Raw genomic sequence first — 18577 nt, forward strand, 5'->3', positions numbered from 1 at the left:
AGGCCTGAGATTCCCATGCCCTCCAAGTCCAAAAAGGGAAAAAAGGCCATTTTATAGGGTGAACAACACAGCAGGAGTCTGTGGGAAGATGCCAAGTAGCTGTTTTAATGGCTGTAATCACACAGGAACTGAATCAAATCTCTTCGATGCAAGTTTGCTGTGGTGGGGCTTGTTAATGATGTTTGGTGTTGAGTTTTTGGAATTTTCAAAACGCATGCTTTCCTATCTTAAGTAAATCCTTTGGTGGCTTCCAGCTACTTTTAGGAAGCAGCTGAAATCTTCTCCATTGCTCAGCCTGTTCTCTGATTCTGTCTGCATCTACACCGTCGAATGAATGCAGTATGACAGCACTTTAAATGGCATGGTTCAATGCTATTGCATCCTGGAATTTCTAGTTTATTGTGGCACCAGAGCTCCCTGACAGAGAAAACATCTCACAAAACTAAAAATTCCAGGATTCCATAGCCCTGGTGGTGCAGTGGTTAAATACCAGTACTGCAGCCATGAGGTTGTGAGTTCGATCTCAGGCAAGGCTCCAGGGTCCACTTAGCCTTCTATCCTTTCGTATATCGGCAAAATGAGTACCCAGCTTGTTGGGGCCAATTGGCTTACACATTGTAAACCACTTAGGGAGTGTTAATTCACTGATGAGTGGTATAGAAATGTACTTGCTATAGCTATTGAGCCATGACAGATAAAGCAGTGTTAAGCTGCACTCATTCTGCAGTGCAGATGCAGCCTAGGTCTACTTCTATTTCCAGTCCAGTTCTGATCCATTTGGGCAGCTTCAGATCTTGGGAAAGCTACTCTTGCTTTTGGACTGCCGCTGTCATTATCTCCCAACCAATACAGCATAGGCTGGGAGCTTCTGGTAGTTATAGTCCCCAAAGAAGTTAAGTTTCCCACATTCTCGGCTGCTCTTCTGTTCACACATCCAAAAATAATTTGGGGTGAAATCACAACTAATCTACGGCTCTTTTCAGATGCTTCACTAAGAAGAACAGATAGAAGCATACCCTCCAACACTTCACAGATGAAAGATGAGACATGTGTTCTCAAGGGACCTCAGAATGTGGTCACAAAGGTAATGATAATAATAATAATAATAATATATTTGTATCCCGTCTCTCCCGTTTGAGGATAGAGGTGGGTAAAAGTTATCAAAAAGTAAGAATAGATAAAATAGTTGTTTTTGTGTGCCTTCAAGTCATTTCTGACATAAGGTGAACCTAAGGTGAACATATCCTGGGGTTTTCTCAGTATGATTTGTTCAAAGGAGTAGCCATTGCCTTAATCTGAGGCTGAGAGTGTGTGACTTGTTTAGGTCATCCAGTGGGTTTCATGGCCAAGGTGGGAATCAAACGCTGGTCTCCAAAATCATGGTCCAACATTCAAACTGATATGCCTTGATGTTAGCAGAGAAAGCAAGTTAGTAGAGGCAGCAAAAGTTTGTTTTTGCCTGAGCCAACTGGGTAGGAATAGATTCTGCCACTTCCTCTTCTCTCTGCTCTGCTGAGTTAATGAAACACAAACTACTTTCCTCACTTTTAACTCATTTTGCAGCAACTGAAATAAGGTGAGGACAAACAAGGGAAATGGGAAGAGGGGAGAAAAACAGAGGCATTTTATAACCAGCTGAAAGAGTGAATCTGCACAGGATTAATTGGGACTGTCCCTGTTAAATCAAGGCAGTCAGAGTGTATGTAGAAAGGGGAGACATTTCATGTTTATTATAGACTGGCTGCATTTGGGATGCACATTTGTACATTTCGGAAGTCAGCAATTTGAGGCTAGAATCCAGCTGCTGCCTGATACATATGTACGTTAACTTCCAGGGTTGCTCAGTGGGCATGTAAATCCATGGTGTCCCTATAGAAATGCATTGTACAGTTGGCCCTACATTTTTGTGGGGGATCCATTCCATTCCACCCATAGGCTTGAATGAGGTGTGTCCCCATGTGCGCAACCATTAAAAATAGTGTAGGTTGCCCCTCCGTGGATATTCAAGGTCACAGATCTCACATCCGCGAGTTAGATGGGGCGACTGTACATTACACAGACAATTGTGCATTGCACACAAACATAATTTGCACAGACAAGCATAAGACACTGAAATTCACTGATGGAGCAGCATTTCACAATTGTTGCATAACTCCATGAGTGTAAGGTTATGCCCTGTTTCCTTCATGCAGGATCCTGGCTTCTACGTCTCTTTCCAAATGCAGCCATCTCTGAATTTCTGGGGCAACCTGAAGCCAGACATGAAGCGTCAGACTGATTCACCATTGTCTAAACCTCTGGGATGCTCAATGCAAGCAGCTCAGTGCCCTCCGTGACTCATTGAGCCAGGCTGAAGCGTCTTCAGTTTCTTAAGGTTTATTTCTATCCTGTATTAATTTTAACCATCCTGCTCGCAGTATTTACTGCAAATGCCAAGGGAGTATTTTGCTAAAAGAAGAACTCAGAAGGAGCCTGGGAGTTCTGATTTTCCCCACAGTACTTCCCATTGTCTGTGCATAATTACTCAAGAAGGAGAAGCCAATGGATAGCAAGAATTCCTTCTCAGCTGCAACTTGGAAAAACAAGGACAGCAAACAAAGGAAGAGCTTCAAGTTAATTTAGCAAATGTAATTTCAGCGTGTGTGTGTGGGGGGGGGGACAACACCCCAAAACCCCAGGGCTTAGTTTTTTGAAGAGCAGAGCAGCTGGCCTTCCAGCCTTCCTTGACACCTTAGAGCTCTGGCCTGTTTATTTTTGCTGGGGATCTCCAGAACTTAGAAAGTTACTATTAGGGGACTCCAGATCCCAGAATTCCACACTCCAGCACCACTACTTTCATATCTTCAACATGGGGCTGACATTGAAAAATCAACAAGTATAAAATTATTTGGCTGAAGCTTTCATCTGTGCATCTGGGAGGGACAGGAGCATGTATCTCCTCTGTCACAAGACTACATGACTCATGACTGTCACATCTGCTTTTCACCCGAATTCAAAATACTTGGGCCCTTTTACACTACACAGTGATAACCCTCTGATGCCACTTAATCTGCTATGGCAACACACTATGGAATCCTGGGGTATGCAGTTCGAGGAGGGGCACTTAGAATATAAAGTGATGTAGGCTGCATTGCAAAGGAAGGAGCAGGTAAAACCACCTTGGAGGAGTCCTTGCCTAATAAAAACCCATGAGATTCTTGAGGTCAGCATAGGTCAACAGGGGGCTTGAAGGCACACAGACACACAGTATAGCACAAGGCATAAATTCTCTAAAGGCAGCAGATTCCACCTGATCTTGGAAGCAAAGCAGGGTCAGTCCTGGTTAGTACTTGGATGTGATCCCACCAATGAAGGCCAGATTCTTTAGGTTATATATTATAGAAGGAGCTGGCATAAACATCTCTGAGGATTCCTTGCCTAAGAACACCCTATGAGATTCTTGGGGTCCCTATACATCGACAGGCGATTTGAAGGTGCATACACACACACAAATTCAAATTCTCAGCCAAGGAGCTCTATGTCTTCCTATACTACAAACCCCTGGATTCCCAAGGATGCAACCATGACAGTTAAAGCAGAATCATAGAATCATAGAATTGTAAGGCACCCTGTGGAGCAACAAGTTCACCCACCTGCTCAATGCAGGATCTCCAGCTAAATCATCCCCATTGGTTCTATTGCCAAACCACTTTCACTGCCAAGAAATAATAATTATTTGTTTTTTAAAAATGCTTTTTAGCAGAAATGTTGGACACATCCTAAAACTAAGGAATATATAACATCAAGACAAGGGTGCATCTACTTGGTGGAAATAATGCAGCCTGACATCACTTTAACTGCCATGGCTCCATCCTACAGAATCCTGGGATTTGTAGTCTTGCGAGACACCACCACCCTTGTGCAGAGAAGGCTTAAAAAAAGACCTTGTAAAACTACAAACCCTACGGTTTCATAGGATGGAAGTAAAGCACTTAAAGGAGTGATGAACTGCATAATTTCTATGGTACATGTGCACCCTAAGACAAACAGACTATCTTGGGGAGAGAGAGGCCTGGCCTGAAAGACTAAGAGCCCTCTTCCGACCACCATCTTGAGGGGGAGAGAGGCCTGTTATGTTTGTTTGTTTGTTTGTTTGTTTACTTTGTATTGTACTTCCTGTTGTACACCGCTTTGATCTAATTTGGAAAAGCGGTATATAAATAAACATTATTATTATTATTATAACATGCATATTCTTATAATATTGTAATTTTTTATTTTCAAGATGGAACTGGAGTCAGTACATTTCTGTCATTCTAACGCCACCCGAAACTGCTCCCAACTCTGACTCTAGTTCCGACTCCAGGACTCTAAAACCCTGCTTTAAACTGTACACATACTGGGTATAGTCGGCCCTCCCTATCCGTGGGTTCTTTATTCAAGGATCAAGCATCCACAACTTGAAAATATTCACACACAAAAAATCCAAAAAGCAAACATTGATTTTGCCATTTTATATAAGGGATATCATTTTACTATCCCACTGTGTTTCATGAAATATGAGCATCCATGGATTTCAGTATCTGAGGGGGAGAGGGGTCCTGGAACCAAACCCCAGCAGATACCAGTGTCCCACTGCACTTAGAAGACCATCTCATTTTAGTCCAGCTGGAGATATTTTTCTATATATTCAAGCAATTTCAGCTCCAGCTGATGGGAACATGTACAGCCTTTTCTGCTGTACCCCTTCGCCTGTGGAACTCCCTGCCCTAAGAAACTGCTTTGGTCTTCCACTGCCACGTGAATTTTTTTCCCCCTCTACAGACTTTCCTTTGCTCTGACCCTGTTTTGCTTGACTTCTCCTTTCTTCTCCTTCTGTTAAACCGTTTTTATCCTACTTCTCCTTGAAAAAAACCTGAAGGCAATGAACAACAACCAGTTGAAACAACAGAGGAATACAAGTCTATGGAAAGCTTATGCCACAGCATCTTTTGCTAAGTCAGTCTCAGAGGTGCTACAAGATCCCTTTGCAGTTGAAACAACAAAATACTGTTTAAAAATTCTTAGCCGTTTTTGGTTTTTATGCAGCTTTAGTGCTTTGATGCCCTTGTTCATTTTGTATTCTGTGTTGCATTGGAGGCTTTTTGTTGCTGAATGTTCACTTCTAGAAACACAAGATATAAATGCTGCAAGTCTATAACCAAGCGGTCTGCCCTCCCCATGGAGTATCAAGTGACAAATTCCAAGGCAGTTTTAAGCATACCTGCCCTAAAGCCTCTGCTCTACCAGAGTGGTCAACAATCCCACCATGCCAAAGTGAAGCCACAGAGACCTTTTCTGACTCCCCGAATACTATCCAAATTCAACAGACCTTCTCAGTTCTGCTTAAGTGTGCCTGAGCACAAAAGCCATTAGCGGGTCTATAGTTGAAAACTTGTACATGAGTAAATTCCCCTATGGAAGTGTCGGGACATTTTTTTCTGATGTGGAATGCCTGTATTCAGTTCAAGTTTGCAGAAGCAAAGTTGAACATGGGATGCCATGGGATGCACCGCACATGCAGTGCAAATGTGGATGCATACACATATCTGATGTACATGCCAGTGCTCCAGCAGTTGTGCATTTGGTTTCACCTTCAGTTTCATAACTCTGTCATCCAACACAAGGCTTGTGTAACTTACTCAATGCATGACTCTTCCCACTGCTTGGCCCACTGATATTTACTGGGATTTATTGTGGGATACACACACACACAGCACATGCAGTGCAAATGTGGATGCATATGCATATCTGATGCACATGCCAGTGGTCTAGCAGTTGTGCATTTGGCTGTACATTCAGTTTCATAGCACTGCCCTTTGGTCTCTTCCAACTCTATGATTCTTTGATTCTATGAACACTGCCATCCAACAGAAGGTCTGTGTAGCTTAGTCAATGCATGACTCTTCCCACTGCTTGGCCCACTAAGATTTACACAACCTTAGCCAGTATATTTTGTGCCAGGTAAAAGGCAGCATAGTGCAGTGGTTTGAGTGCAGGACTAGGACCCCTGGGAGACCAGGGTTCAAGTCACTATTCAGCCATGGAAACCCTCTATGTAACGTTGGGCAAGTCACACCAGCACAAGGTAATGGTTTCAATGTTGGACTAGAACTCCAGGAAAACAGGCTTGAATCCCTGTCCAGGCACAGAGAAACACTGAGTGACCTTGAGCAAGTCATACCCTCTCAGCTTCAGAGGAAGGCAATAGTGATAAACCTCTTCGAAAGAAATCTGACCACAAAAAGCCTAGGAGAGGGCTGTCATACGTTGGAGTCAACTTGAATGCAAAGCCAGTGTGGTGTAATAGTTTGAGTGTTCGACTACAACATCAGGAGACCAGGAATTGAACCCCTGTTCATCTATGGAAATCCACAGGATCATCTTGGGCTGCCACAGAAGTTAGAGGAGTCTCCTTCTTTGGAGGTTTTTAAACAGAGGATGGATGGAGGGCCATGTGTTGGGAGTGCTTGGATTGTGTCTTCCTGCATGGCAGAAGAGGATTGGACTGGATTGCCCTTGGGATCCCTTCCAACTCGAGAATTCTATAGTCCTAAGTCTCACTCTCTTAGCAGCCTCAGAAGAAGGCCTCTGATAAATTCTTGCCAAGGAAACCACATTGACATGATCACTTTCAGGTCACCATGAGTCAGAAACATCTTGAAGGCACTTAAATCTTTTATCAGTTGGCAGGTGGATTTTTTTTTATGGATTGTTTTATTTTGGTTTGTTTTATTTAATTAATTATACCCTGTTTTTCTCCTGAATGCAACTCAAGGTGGCTCACAACAAGAACTAAAAACAAGGCACATGAATTAAAAAAAAAGAGTAATAATTATTTTTAAAAAATAATACGTACGTTACCGTATTATTTAAAAAGAAATGAACTTTAAAAGAATGTAAAGTCATTTAAAACTATGACAAGAACAGTAAACAATGCAGCAGGCGTACCTGATTAAACTTTTAAACTTTCCCATGGAAACTGTTTATTGTTGTTGGACAAGCTTTCTGCTGATTCATAGAAGGCTGAAATAGGGATGTAATTCCTCACTGAGTTTTCTTGTGAAAGGAGCAATGAGTAATTTCAGCAATTTTCTCGCTGCTGCAAGAAAGTCTTCCTAAACCATGCCATTTTCAAAGGCATTTGTAATTCAGGACTTATTCTGTGCAAAATTTGCACATGGCTGGTTTGCACAGAAAAAAGCATCTTCTGCACAAAAAATAGCATTTTCTACATGGAAAATAACATTTTTAATGATAATTATTTCTTTAGGAACTCTAATAAGATATAAAACTTTGAGTTGATATTTAATTATAAAGTAAAGTAAGTAGAAGTTGTTAATAATAATGATTAATTTTACAACATAAAGACAGGACATTTGGAAGACCAGCGATTAAATGATCAGCATAGAACAGTGCTTCTCAATTATTTTCTGTCATGCCCCCCCCAGGAAGAAGAAAACATTTCGCGCCCCCTGCGCGACTGTAAATTGTATCATTTGTCTATAAAATTGTTATAAGTACACCTCTGCATAACATACCTTTACGGAGTCTCGCGCTCCCCCTGCCCCCCCCCCCACACTATTTGAGAAGTACTGGCATAGAAGGACAGCATTTTCAGTGAAGACCATGCTGTAACTGAGAATTTATTCTGCACAGATTTTCCATGTGGCTGGTTTTGCACAAGGAACAGCATATTCTGCTGCAGGAAAAACTGCATTTTATGAAAATTTTGCATAGACTAAATCCCAAACTGAGAATAGGCTTTGAAAACTGTGTGATTTTTCAATGACTTTCTCATAGCAGGAAGAAAATTGCAAATGTTACTCTTTGCGTGCTTCAAAGGAAAAAAGTAGTAAAGAATCACATCACTATAGTGGCAGTATATGCTCAAGGAGACAGTGACCAAGTGGTCACTCTGGGTCTCCTTCCAAACTGAGGTGTCTAATCTGGGTGTGCATGAGACTACATAGTCTGGGAGAGAGAAAAGGAGATGTTCGGAAAGCAACTATGATGTCTTTCGCTGAGGTTTACTGTGGACACTGTTTCCTTGAAATATTTTCCTCCACTGCCCTTTAATTCTAAAAAGCATGGGGTAATTGCCTTGCCTATGCATTGCAATGCCATCACTAATGTGGGCACTGGGTGAGTCCCACCTCTGTCCAGCTGCACAATTTCAAAAGGGCCCCCAATTAAATGAGAAGCTCAGCTAATCCCACAACAATGTGAGGTCTGGAGATCATACCCATGAGGCTAGCTTTCAGGAAATAAAAAGGCTGGCCAGAAATCTATCATCAGCTAATTTAGGATCAGGAGTATGAAAGTTATTACATTGTTTTTTAAAACTGTTTTTCTCTTGCAGATGGTTCAGCTGTCCTATATATCAGCACTGTCTATCAGGGCAATTTTCACATATATGAAGTACTTTTTACTTCAGATTGAGTCTACCTTATCTGAAATGCTTGGGACCAAAAGTGTTTTTGATTTCTGAGTCTTTCAGATTTTGGAATATTTGTAGAGACCTAATGAGTATCTTGAAGACACAAGTCTACACACAACATTCCTTTATGTTTCATATACACACCTTATACACATAGCCTGAAGTTAATTTTATACACAATGCAGTCAGCCCTCCATATCCACAGATTCTTTATTCACAGACTCAAGCATCCACGGATTGAAAATATTCCAAAAATATATAAAGAAACCTTGATTTTGCTATTTTATATAAAGGATACCATTTTACCACCCACTGTATTTAATGGGACTTGCACATCCACAGATTTTGGTACCCATGGGGGGCCCTGGAGCCAAATCTGAAACATTCCAAAATCCAAAACTGTCCACAAGGGTGGCTGAGATAGGGACACCTTTGCTTTCTGATGGCTCAATGTACACACGTTTTCTTTCATACATAACATTATTAAAAATACAGTGGGCCCTTGGTATCTATGGAAGGCACGAGAGCCAAAACCTAGCAGATACCAAGGGCCCACTATAGTTTTAATAATGTTATGCATGAAAGAAAAGGTGTGTACATTGAACCATCAGAAAGCAAAGGTGTCCCTATCTCAGCTACCCATGTGGACAATTTTGGACTTTGGAATTCCAGATAAATGAGACTCGACCTGTAAAGTTTAATATTTCCTGTCCAAAACATAAACTGGCCAATGCACTAAGATTAGGTTACCGCACTTAGGAACAGATGATTTCTCCTCAGTTTTCCCTTCTAGCAACAGTCCCAGACAGCTATGGTGCTCTGCTTGCTATGCTCATTTCCTCCCAATAGAGTTTGGTGGCTTCTATATCAGTGGGGTGGGGAATCTACTCTGGGATTTAATATGATCCAAATTTGCGGGGGGGGGGTACCTTTGCACTTTGCATAATTCCCTCAAAGTGCAGTGTCAAAACCCAGAGGTCCAAGCTCCTCCTGCTGATCGGCCCTTGGTACAGAGGGAACAACCCAATCTGTATACTCTGTATGGAGTGAGAAGATGGTACCAACGATCAGCCCTCAGTATGGAGGGACCAACCATTTCTTCTGTATTGTCTGGAGTGACAAGATCGTACCAGATTTATGCCCACATAGAACTGCTTACACTTGTGGGCACAACTCACACCATGCATCCATGCACAACAATAAGAAAGGCACAAATGCATCTGATTGGCCCTTGGTATGGAGGAACCAACCCGATCTGTATGCTCTGTACGGAGTGAGAAGGTGGTACCAATGATCAGCCCTTAGTATCGAGGGACCAACCATTTCTTCTATATTGTCTGGAGTGAGAAGACTGTACCAGATTTATGCCCATGCAGAACTGCTTACACTTGTGGGCAAAACTTACACCATATGTCCATTGCACAACAGTCAGAAAGGCACAACTGCATCTGCAAGGGGAATCACAAGTGTATATGACACAGACAACACTGCAGACTTCGGCTTCAGGGGCTCCTGCAAAAACACTGCAAGATCTCAGATCAGGAGAGCTTCTGGTTTCTTCATTCTGTGCAAAGGCCACCCCAACCAGTGGAGGGAGGTTCCCATAAGGTCAGGCCATCCCAGGACATGCGTCAACAAGCAGCGGAAAGGTCAGTGGGAAGAGAGAGAAGAATGTGCCTTTCTTGCTGTTCCCTCTCCCTGGAAATGCTCATGGCTTTGCAAGCCTTTGCCTCTCTCCCACAAGACAAAGAAAACAAACGTCCAGGTCCCACCCCCAGGGAGCAACTGCTCAGGACAGCCGACAGGATGTTCAGGCTAAACTCATTTCCTCTATGGCTTTCCAAACATTAATGGGGGGTGGCAAGGGGGGTGAGGTGGACCGGGTGGAAAGAGAAGCCTCGTGCTTCCCAGCAGGTCTGCTACAGAGGAAAATAAAAACCTAATCCCTTTCTTTGCAAAGGGATCTTTGGGGAAAAGGAAGAGGTGTTAGTAAAGTTAATAACGGAAATCAGATGATCCCAGTGCAAACCTACCCTGTGGGTTTTGTAAATGTTCCAAGTCAAGACGATATTGTCTCAATAGCATTTTTTTCCACCACCAGCACTGGACTGCTTCCTTCCAAAAACTCAAAAGTATCAGCCATTGGCATTACATGGAACCTCTCTGTGCAGAGGAAGTCTACCTCCAAAGACCAGCAGCTTAACCTGGCTGAGATCCTATTCTTAGCGCAAATCTCCCCATGTGGAATGATGTATTAATTGTCCAATGCCAACCGTGAGTTGGACAGAAATGCCATGCCAAATTTGGACATCAACTCTGGAAGTTAAGGCACAGCCATATGCACATGCATGCACGATGCAGACCCATGTGCAAGTACACTGCATATTCTGCATCCATTCACAATGTGTGTCTGCATGCATAGTGGCCAGAAGGTGTTGTAAGCTAGGAGAACAGAGAGAGGGGGGTTCAAAAGCCCTCAAGCAACCTCATCCTGATTTTGCAAGTCTTACAGGCTGAATCTCCCTTATTAATCCAAAATTGGAAATATTCCAGAATCCAAAACTGTCCACATGGATGGCTGAGGGAGTGACACTTTTGCTTTCTGATGGTTCAATGTATACAAACTTTGTTTCATGCACAATATTATTAGAAATATTGTGTATAACAAAATGTTCAGTCATATATGATACCAAATAATTAAGTGTATGTTTAAGATAAATGGATAAGATATATACAGTTTGACATGTTGTAATGTTGCAGTGATATAAAGAATCTGAACAATATATATATATATATATATATATATATATATATATCTCACACAAGGATTATAGATCTTTAATTTGAAGAACTTTAAGAGGGGAAAGAAGTTGAAAATATTGTGATGTAAACAAATTGTGATGTAAAAGAGAAATATGTCAGGATATGTTTCAGACAAAAATCAATAAAAATATTTCTAAAAAAAGAAATATTGTGTATAAAATTACCTTCAGGCTATATGTAAAACATGTATATGAAGCACAAATGAGGTGCATATGAAGCACAACAACTGTTACAACAGCTACCATTACAACAACCTTGTATGGTAGGCCAGTGTTATCCTGTCTCATAGATCTGAGGAGGGCAGATCACAGTTTGCCACTGATGATTGCTAAGGTTCATCAGTCTATTCGATCACCTTTCAACATCTCCCAAGCTGGCAGCAATCTCTGCATCTAGTGGCAGTGCGTTCTATTTTTCACTACGCATTGTTGAAAGAAAAAATATCCTTTTATGTATCTTGAATCTCCCACTGCATCAGCAGATCTCCCTCTCAGGGTTGTAATATCACAAAAGAGAGAGGCAAAACTTCCTGCGAACCACTTTCTTCTCACCATTCCATAATTTTAAACACCCTCAACAGGTCTTCAAGCCAGCGTGGTGATTATAATCGGTTGAGCATTGGACTGTGACTCTGGAGACCACAGTTCGAATCTCTGGTCAGCCACAGAAACCCACTGGGTGACTGGTCACACTCTCTCAGCCTCAGAGGAAGGTAAAGGCAAACCTTCTTTGAACAAATCTTGCCAAGAAAACCCTGCAACAGGTCTGCCTTAGGGTCACCATAAGTCAGAAACGACTTGGGCTCCATCTACATTGCAGAGTTAGTGCAGTTTGACACTGCTTTAACCTCCATGGCTCAATTCTATCGAACCCTGGGATTTGCAGTTTGGTGAGATGTTTAGCCTTCTCTGGCAGAGTGCTCCCAGGATTCCATAGAATGGAGCCATGGCAGTTGAAGTGGTGCCAAACTGTATTAATTCTGTAGTCTGGCAGCAGCTTAGAGAACTTGGTGCAAAAGATTCAGAAGTTAAAAAGCATATTCCAGGTGCACAGTTCCTCATCTGCACATGAAAAAGCTAAAGCAATCCAGATCTTGTTTTGTTCCTTACTTATATCACAGATTGGAACAGTTTCTCCACAGGAGTAAAAAGCATTTCTCTACAAGGCAGCCACAAAGCAATAATGAATTTGCCATTGTTTATTAATGGACAGAACAGGGCAGTGGCATTTGTGCCAATTTGCCAGTGTAAATCCCATCTCAGTGACACTCACACCATTTCTGCTGCCTCATCAAATCCATCCTGCCAATCTAGGCACCTCTTTGAAACTGGCCTTCTGACAGGAAAGGCTGAAAAACACTGGCTGAGATCTCACATGTGGAATTAATAGGCAATCTTTGCACTGGATGACAATGATGCTCAGACCAACACACATCACAGTGTGTAAATGAATGCACAACCAAATGTGCAGCCACAAGGGCATACAATGAGCATGCACATGTTGTGTACACATTGGTACATGCACTCACAAGATGCTACTACAACCTAGAACTGAATATTGGCTTTCTGCATCAGACAAAAAAAATATCCAGCCACTTCTGCAATGGAAGTTATGCTTGTATAAGAGACACCAGGAATCCAGTCAAGGCCACTGGAGTGTTTAATAAACATTTTATGGTCACATGGCCTTGTGTTGTATAGCATCATGAATGCCAAATTCCTCATGCAGAGGGGACCCAAGCTTGTCTCTTGGCCAATGTGTCCATTTTTTCTCTCATTTCTCCAAGTGCACATGGTCAGTTTTCAACCAGCATATTTCTTCTGACTGCAAAAAATGCATTCTCAAGCTGCACATATTCCCTCTTCACATGCTCAGTATTTACACTGCACATCTTCCCCCAGCTGCATGCTGGGGAAAGTGTATATTTTTCTTCAAAGTACATTTAAACAGTTTTCAAAGTGCATCTGTTTCTCCCAACTACACTGACATCAGTTTTCAAACTGCACATTTTTATGACTGCAAAAATGAATCCTCAAGCTGCACATTTTTCCTCCTCATAAGCTCAGTATTCAAATTGCACTTCTTTCCCCAATGGCACAAATCAGTATTAAAATGGCAGCTTTTTCTCCCAGATGCACCTCAACAATTTTCAAACTGCACATTTCCCCTGAACTGCACATGATTCGTTTTCAAAATGTGTGCTTTCTCCCTAATCACACCACAGTTTTAAGACATCACATTTCCCATGCACCTGACCAGGATTCAAAGGGCACACCTTTTCTCAACTACACATGATCCCTTCTCAAACTGAACCTCTTTCTCCCACCTGCACTTGGTCAGTTTTCCAAATGTGCATTTCTCCCAACTCCACACAATCAGTTCTGAGGCTGCATATTTTTTCACATGCTCTGTACTCAAATGGCACCTGTCTCCGCACTGCACCCAATCAGTTTTCAAACTGCACCTCTTTCTCCCAACTGCAGCTGATCAGTTTTCAAATTGCACATTTTCCCCAACTACATACACACGGTCCATTCTTAAGTGGCACATCCCCATCCCCGCTGAGTATTAGAACTGCATCTCTTTCTCCCTGCTGCATCCAGTGAGTTTCCAAACTGCACCTTTCCCCCCAGCTCCACACAATCACTTCTCAAGTTGCACATTTTTCCCTTCACATGCTCAGTATTCAAAAGACACCTCTTTCTTCCAACCACACCTGATCAGTTTTCAAACTGCACATTTTCCCCACCCCCACACAATCACTTCTCATGCTGCACAGTATCCCCCTTTACATGTTCAGTATTCAAATTGCACCTCTTTCTCCCAATGTCACACAATCAGTTCTCAAGAGGCACATTTTCCTCATGCTCAGTATCCCAACTGCACCTGATGAGTTTTAAAACTGCACATTTTTGTCCAAGTGAATACAATCAGTTCTCAAGCTGCACCTTTTTTCACATGTTCAGTATTCAGACTGCACCTCTTTCTCTGCACTGCCCTATGATCCTTATCCAAAACCTTTCTGCCAACTGCACCAGATCAGTTTTCAAACTGCACCTTTTTTCCCAACTGCACCTAATCAGATCTCAAGCTGCACATTTTCCCCATGCTCAATATTCAAATTGGACCTGTTTCTTCTACTGCACCAGCTCAGTTTTCAAACTACACATTCCCCCCCCCGCAGCTGCACACAGTCCCTTCTCACGCTGCATATGTTCCCCTCATGCTCAGTATTCAGACTGAACTTCTTTCTCCCCACTGCACCAGATAAGTTTTCAAACTGCACATTTTCCCCAACTGCACACAGTCCATTCTCAAGCTGCACATCCTCCCCATGCTCAGTATTCAGGCTGCACCTCTTTCTCCCGACTGCCCCTGAGCAGTTTTCAAACTGCACATTTTTTCCAAGTGGATATAAACAGTTCTTAAGCTGCATGTTTTTCCCCACATGCTCCATCCTCAAACTGCACCTCTTTCTCCCCGCTGCACCCCAATCGCTTTTCAAGCCCTTTCTCCCAACTGAACTGGATCAGTTTTCAAATTTCACCTTTTTCTCAACTGCCCCAGATCAGTTCTCAAGCTTCACATTTCCCCCCAAGACCAGTCTTCAAACTGCGCCTCTTTCTCCCTGATGCCCTGGATCAGCTGTCAAAGGGCACCTTCGCCCCAAGGGCAGAGGCAAGTGCTCAAGCTGCCCATTCCCCCCTTTCTCCCCACTGCAGCTGGTCAGTTGCCAAAGTGCCCATTCCCGCTGAGGCTGCATGCCCTCCAGGTGCCCTGCTCAGCCCCTTCTTCCCCGGAGCCCTCTCCCTCCTCCGCTGACCTGGAGGTAGGCTCTCTGGAGGTAGCTGTAGGGCAGCCGGCGCTGGAAGTCGGCGCGGACCTCTTGGCTGGCGGGCGCCCGGAGGGCCTCCTCGGGGCAGTTGCTGCGGAGGCAGCTGGCGCGGCGGAGGAGCGGAGCCCAGGCGGCGGCGGCGGCGTCGGGGCTCCCTTCCTGGCCCTGCGGCCCGGGGATCGGGGCTTCCCTGCGGCAGCGGAGCCCGCACCGGAGGCGGCTCTGGCGGAGCTCCCGCTCGGCCCGCAGCGCCGCTTCCAGGCACCGCGCCGCCCCCTGGAAGTCCCCCCGCGAGTGAGCCTCCAGCCCCGCCGCGTAGAGCGCCTCGAAGGGGGAGCCCCCCGGCCAGGAGCAGCCAGCCTCCGCCGCCGCCGCCATCAGCACCACGGAGAGGGCGAGCAGCCCCGGCCCCATCCTCCGCCGAGGGAAGCCCCCCGGAGGGCCTCGGGGCGGCAGGGAGGGGGTCTCCCGAGGCGGAGGTCCCGGTCTGCAGCCTCGACGGGGCGGACGGAGCTGAGGCTGCTCCTGAAGCAGAAGAGAAGGAGCCGGCGTCTGGCTTTTGCCTTGCCTTGCCTTGCCTTGCCTTGCTTTGCCGGCTGGCTGCGTGCCTGCCTTGGCCCTGCCTCCCCGGCCCTCGAGGAGGAGGAGGAGGAGGAGGGCCAGGGAGGCCGCCAGGGCTGGCTCTCCCCCTGCTGTCCGCCCGAAAGATCGCGCCAGGCATTGCACCGGGCTCCTCCTGGCTCCCCTTCAGCCAAGCCAGGCTCAGCCGAGAGTTGGAAGAGACCCCAAGAAGGCCCCTTCTGCCATGCAGGAACTCTCAAGCAAAGCATCCCCAATGGCAGGTGGCCATCCAGCCTCTGCTTCAAGACCTCCAGGGAGGGAGACTCCACCACACTCTCAGGCAGCATCTTCCATGCTCCAACAGCCCTTACTGTCGGGAAGTTTTTCTTAAAGTTGAGCTGGAATCTCTTTTCCTGGAGCTTGCATCCATTCTTCCGTGTCCTGTTCTCTGGAGCAGCAGAAAACAAGCTTGCTCCCTCCTCAATATGACATCCCATCAAGTATTTAAACAGGGCTATCATATCACCTCTTAACCTTCTCTTCTCCAGGTTAAACCTCCCCAGCTCCCTGAGTCGTTCCTCATAGGACATAGTTTCCAGACCCTTCACCATTTTAGTCGCCCTCCTTTGGACACATGGCTCCAGTTTCTCAATGTCCTTTTTGAATCGTGGTGCCCAGAATTCGACACAGTATTCCAGGCGAGGTCTGACCAAAGCAGAATAGAGTGGCACTATTACTTCCCTGGACCTGGGGTTTGGGGCAGGAGGGGTTGCATTTTACACCTCAGATAAGCCCTTCCAAATTTGGACTACAGTTTGGAGTGGATTCACCATGCCAGGAGAACCACCAGCCTCTTTGGCTATGAAGTAACTCCCCAAAGCTGAGAGTTAAATGGAACCTCAGTTTTCATGGACAATATACTTCTTAAAGGTCCATTGCTGGTGGTGGGGGTGGGGGGAGGATACCCCCTTGAATCCCATAAATGATATAAATCCAATCAATAAATAATAATGAGATGGCACCTAAAACCTCCCTGACCCAGACAGCTGTCCAAATAACTTCCATGGTTAGGTTCTTTTGCTTCCATCCTGCAGCCCTGCTCTTTTAAATAGCACTGCAATTACACCATGTTCATTATGACTGTGGAAGAATTTAAGTGTGATAAATCTCATTCTGTTGGGAACGTGGTTTCGTTGCCACAGGGCTTCCTGCACCAGGTCCTAACATAATTATGTTTTCCGTTCCTCATTTGAAACCTTCCTGTTTGCAGATCCCCTGTTCAGTGTGTTTTCTTTTCTGCATCAGAGGCTGCTTTGTATTCCTTTTATGTCATTATTTTTCTTATTGTTCTGTTTAGAGATCAGCTAAACCCAGCCTTAAGTTGCTCTAGAGGAAATGCATCAGAAAATATTAAGATCACTTTCTTGGCTTTCTGAAATCAGGTTTGTACATCTTCCAAAACATTTGCACTATCAGGCGTCTTCTGCCTTCCAAAAGAGGGTCCCCTTCATGTACCATCTTGAGGAGTTGTGGGATAGAAGTTTCATATAGAATCATTGGCCTGTTACAGACAGCCAAACTAAAGCTGCTTCGAGTCACAGTGGATGTATGGTGTTTCAATGATGCATGCGTCCTAAGAGTCCAGAAGTCACACCAAAGCCATGCTCCAGGCTGGAGCGTGGCTTTGGTGTGACTTCTGGACTCGAAGGACACACGTCTCATTGAAACACCATACATCCACTGTGACTCGAAGCAGCTTTATTTTGGCTGTCTGTAACAGGCCATAGACTCCAAGAGCTGGAAGGGATCCCTTGAGGGCATCAAGTCCAACTCCTGATCCAGGTAGAGCATCCCCAGCAGGGAGCTGTCCAGCCTCTTTTTTAAAAGACTTCTTATTTGGATGTTTATTTTGCATGTTTTATAAAACCATTACAAACATACTGTTTTAGTATGTTTTGATTATTTTTTAAAAAAATTAACTTACTATTTTTAATGATTTTTATGACTTTAACTTGTTGTATTCATGTGATGTTTTTAATTCTGTTTTTGGTTTGAGTGTTGGACTACAACCGGAGATGCTGAGATTGTGAGTTCCTGCATGGCAGAAGGGGGTTGGACTGGATGGCCCTTGGGGTCTCTTCCAACTCTTTGATTCTATGACTGGAGACCATGGTTCAGTTCTCAGCTCAGTTATGAAACCCACTGGGTGACCTTGGGCAAGTCACACTCTCTCAGCCTCAGGGGAAGGCAAGGGCAAACCTCTTCTGAACAAATCTTACCAGGAAAACCCCATGATAGGTTTGTCGTACAACTGCCATAAGTTGGAAATCTTGAAGGCACACAACAACAGCAACAACAGTTTTCAAAGATTATCTTGCAGCAGGAGGAAACTGACTGAAACTACTTGTTGCTTCCTTTCAGAATGAAATTACCAAAGAACTACAACTACAACTATCTGGGTGCAGAGAAGAGCACAATCTCTGTGCCAATACTCTATTCTGATTCAAAAGGGTGGGACAGAGTGTAGTTACGAAGCCAAGAAAATTCCCCCATAGATATTGCCTGTTTTTTGGAAGCTGCTCCTTGGACCTTCCCCGCTTGGAGAGAATGGATGCCAGGTGGCTTTCTCTGCCATGAATCAAACTGTTTCGAGGACACCTTGGAGAATTTTTGTTTCTGTCTTCTCCTGGCTCTCCTCTTTGGCTACTGAACATCTCTCCTCTCAGCCCCAAATAAATCACCAGAGAATAGACCTGGTCAAATGAAGGGATCCACAAAACGGCACGCTCAGACATCCTTCAACTGCACGTACATTTCACTCGCTCATTGGAGTTTTCCCTTTTCACCTCCACGGGGTTTGAACTGCCAAAACATTACTCAGGACACAATCAATCTACACC

At 44.3% G+C, this 18577-nt stretch overlaps 1 protein-coding gene across 1 annotated transcript in view; it reads right to left on the reverse strand.

Moving 5' to 3' along the window:
• Positions 1-15689, reverse strand: part of P3H2 (prolyl 3-hydroxylase 2) — a 118008-nt gene extending 102319 nt beyond the window's left edge. Inside the window, exon 1 of the mRNA XM_089508679.1 lies at positions 15105-15689. Coding sequence (XP_089364805.1) covers positions 15105-15530 — 426 coding nt within the window. The 5' untranslated portion in view covers positions 15531-15689. The remainder of the gene's footprint in view (positions 1-15104) is intronic.
• Between the last annotated feature and the right edge of the window lie 2888 nt (positions 15690-18577).

This window comes from Sceloporus occidentalis, unplaced genomic scaffold (assembly GCF_023333645.1).
Source record: "Sceloporus occidentalis isolate IW3139 unplaced genomic scaffold, rSceOcc1.0.p SCAF_2, whole genome shotgun sequence".
Taxonomy (NCBI): Eukaryota; Metazoa; Chordata; class Lepidosauria; order Squamata; family Phrynosomatidae; genus Sceloporus; species Sceloporus occidentalis.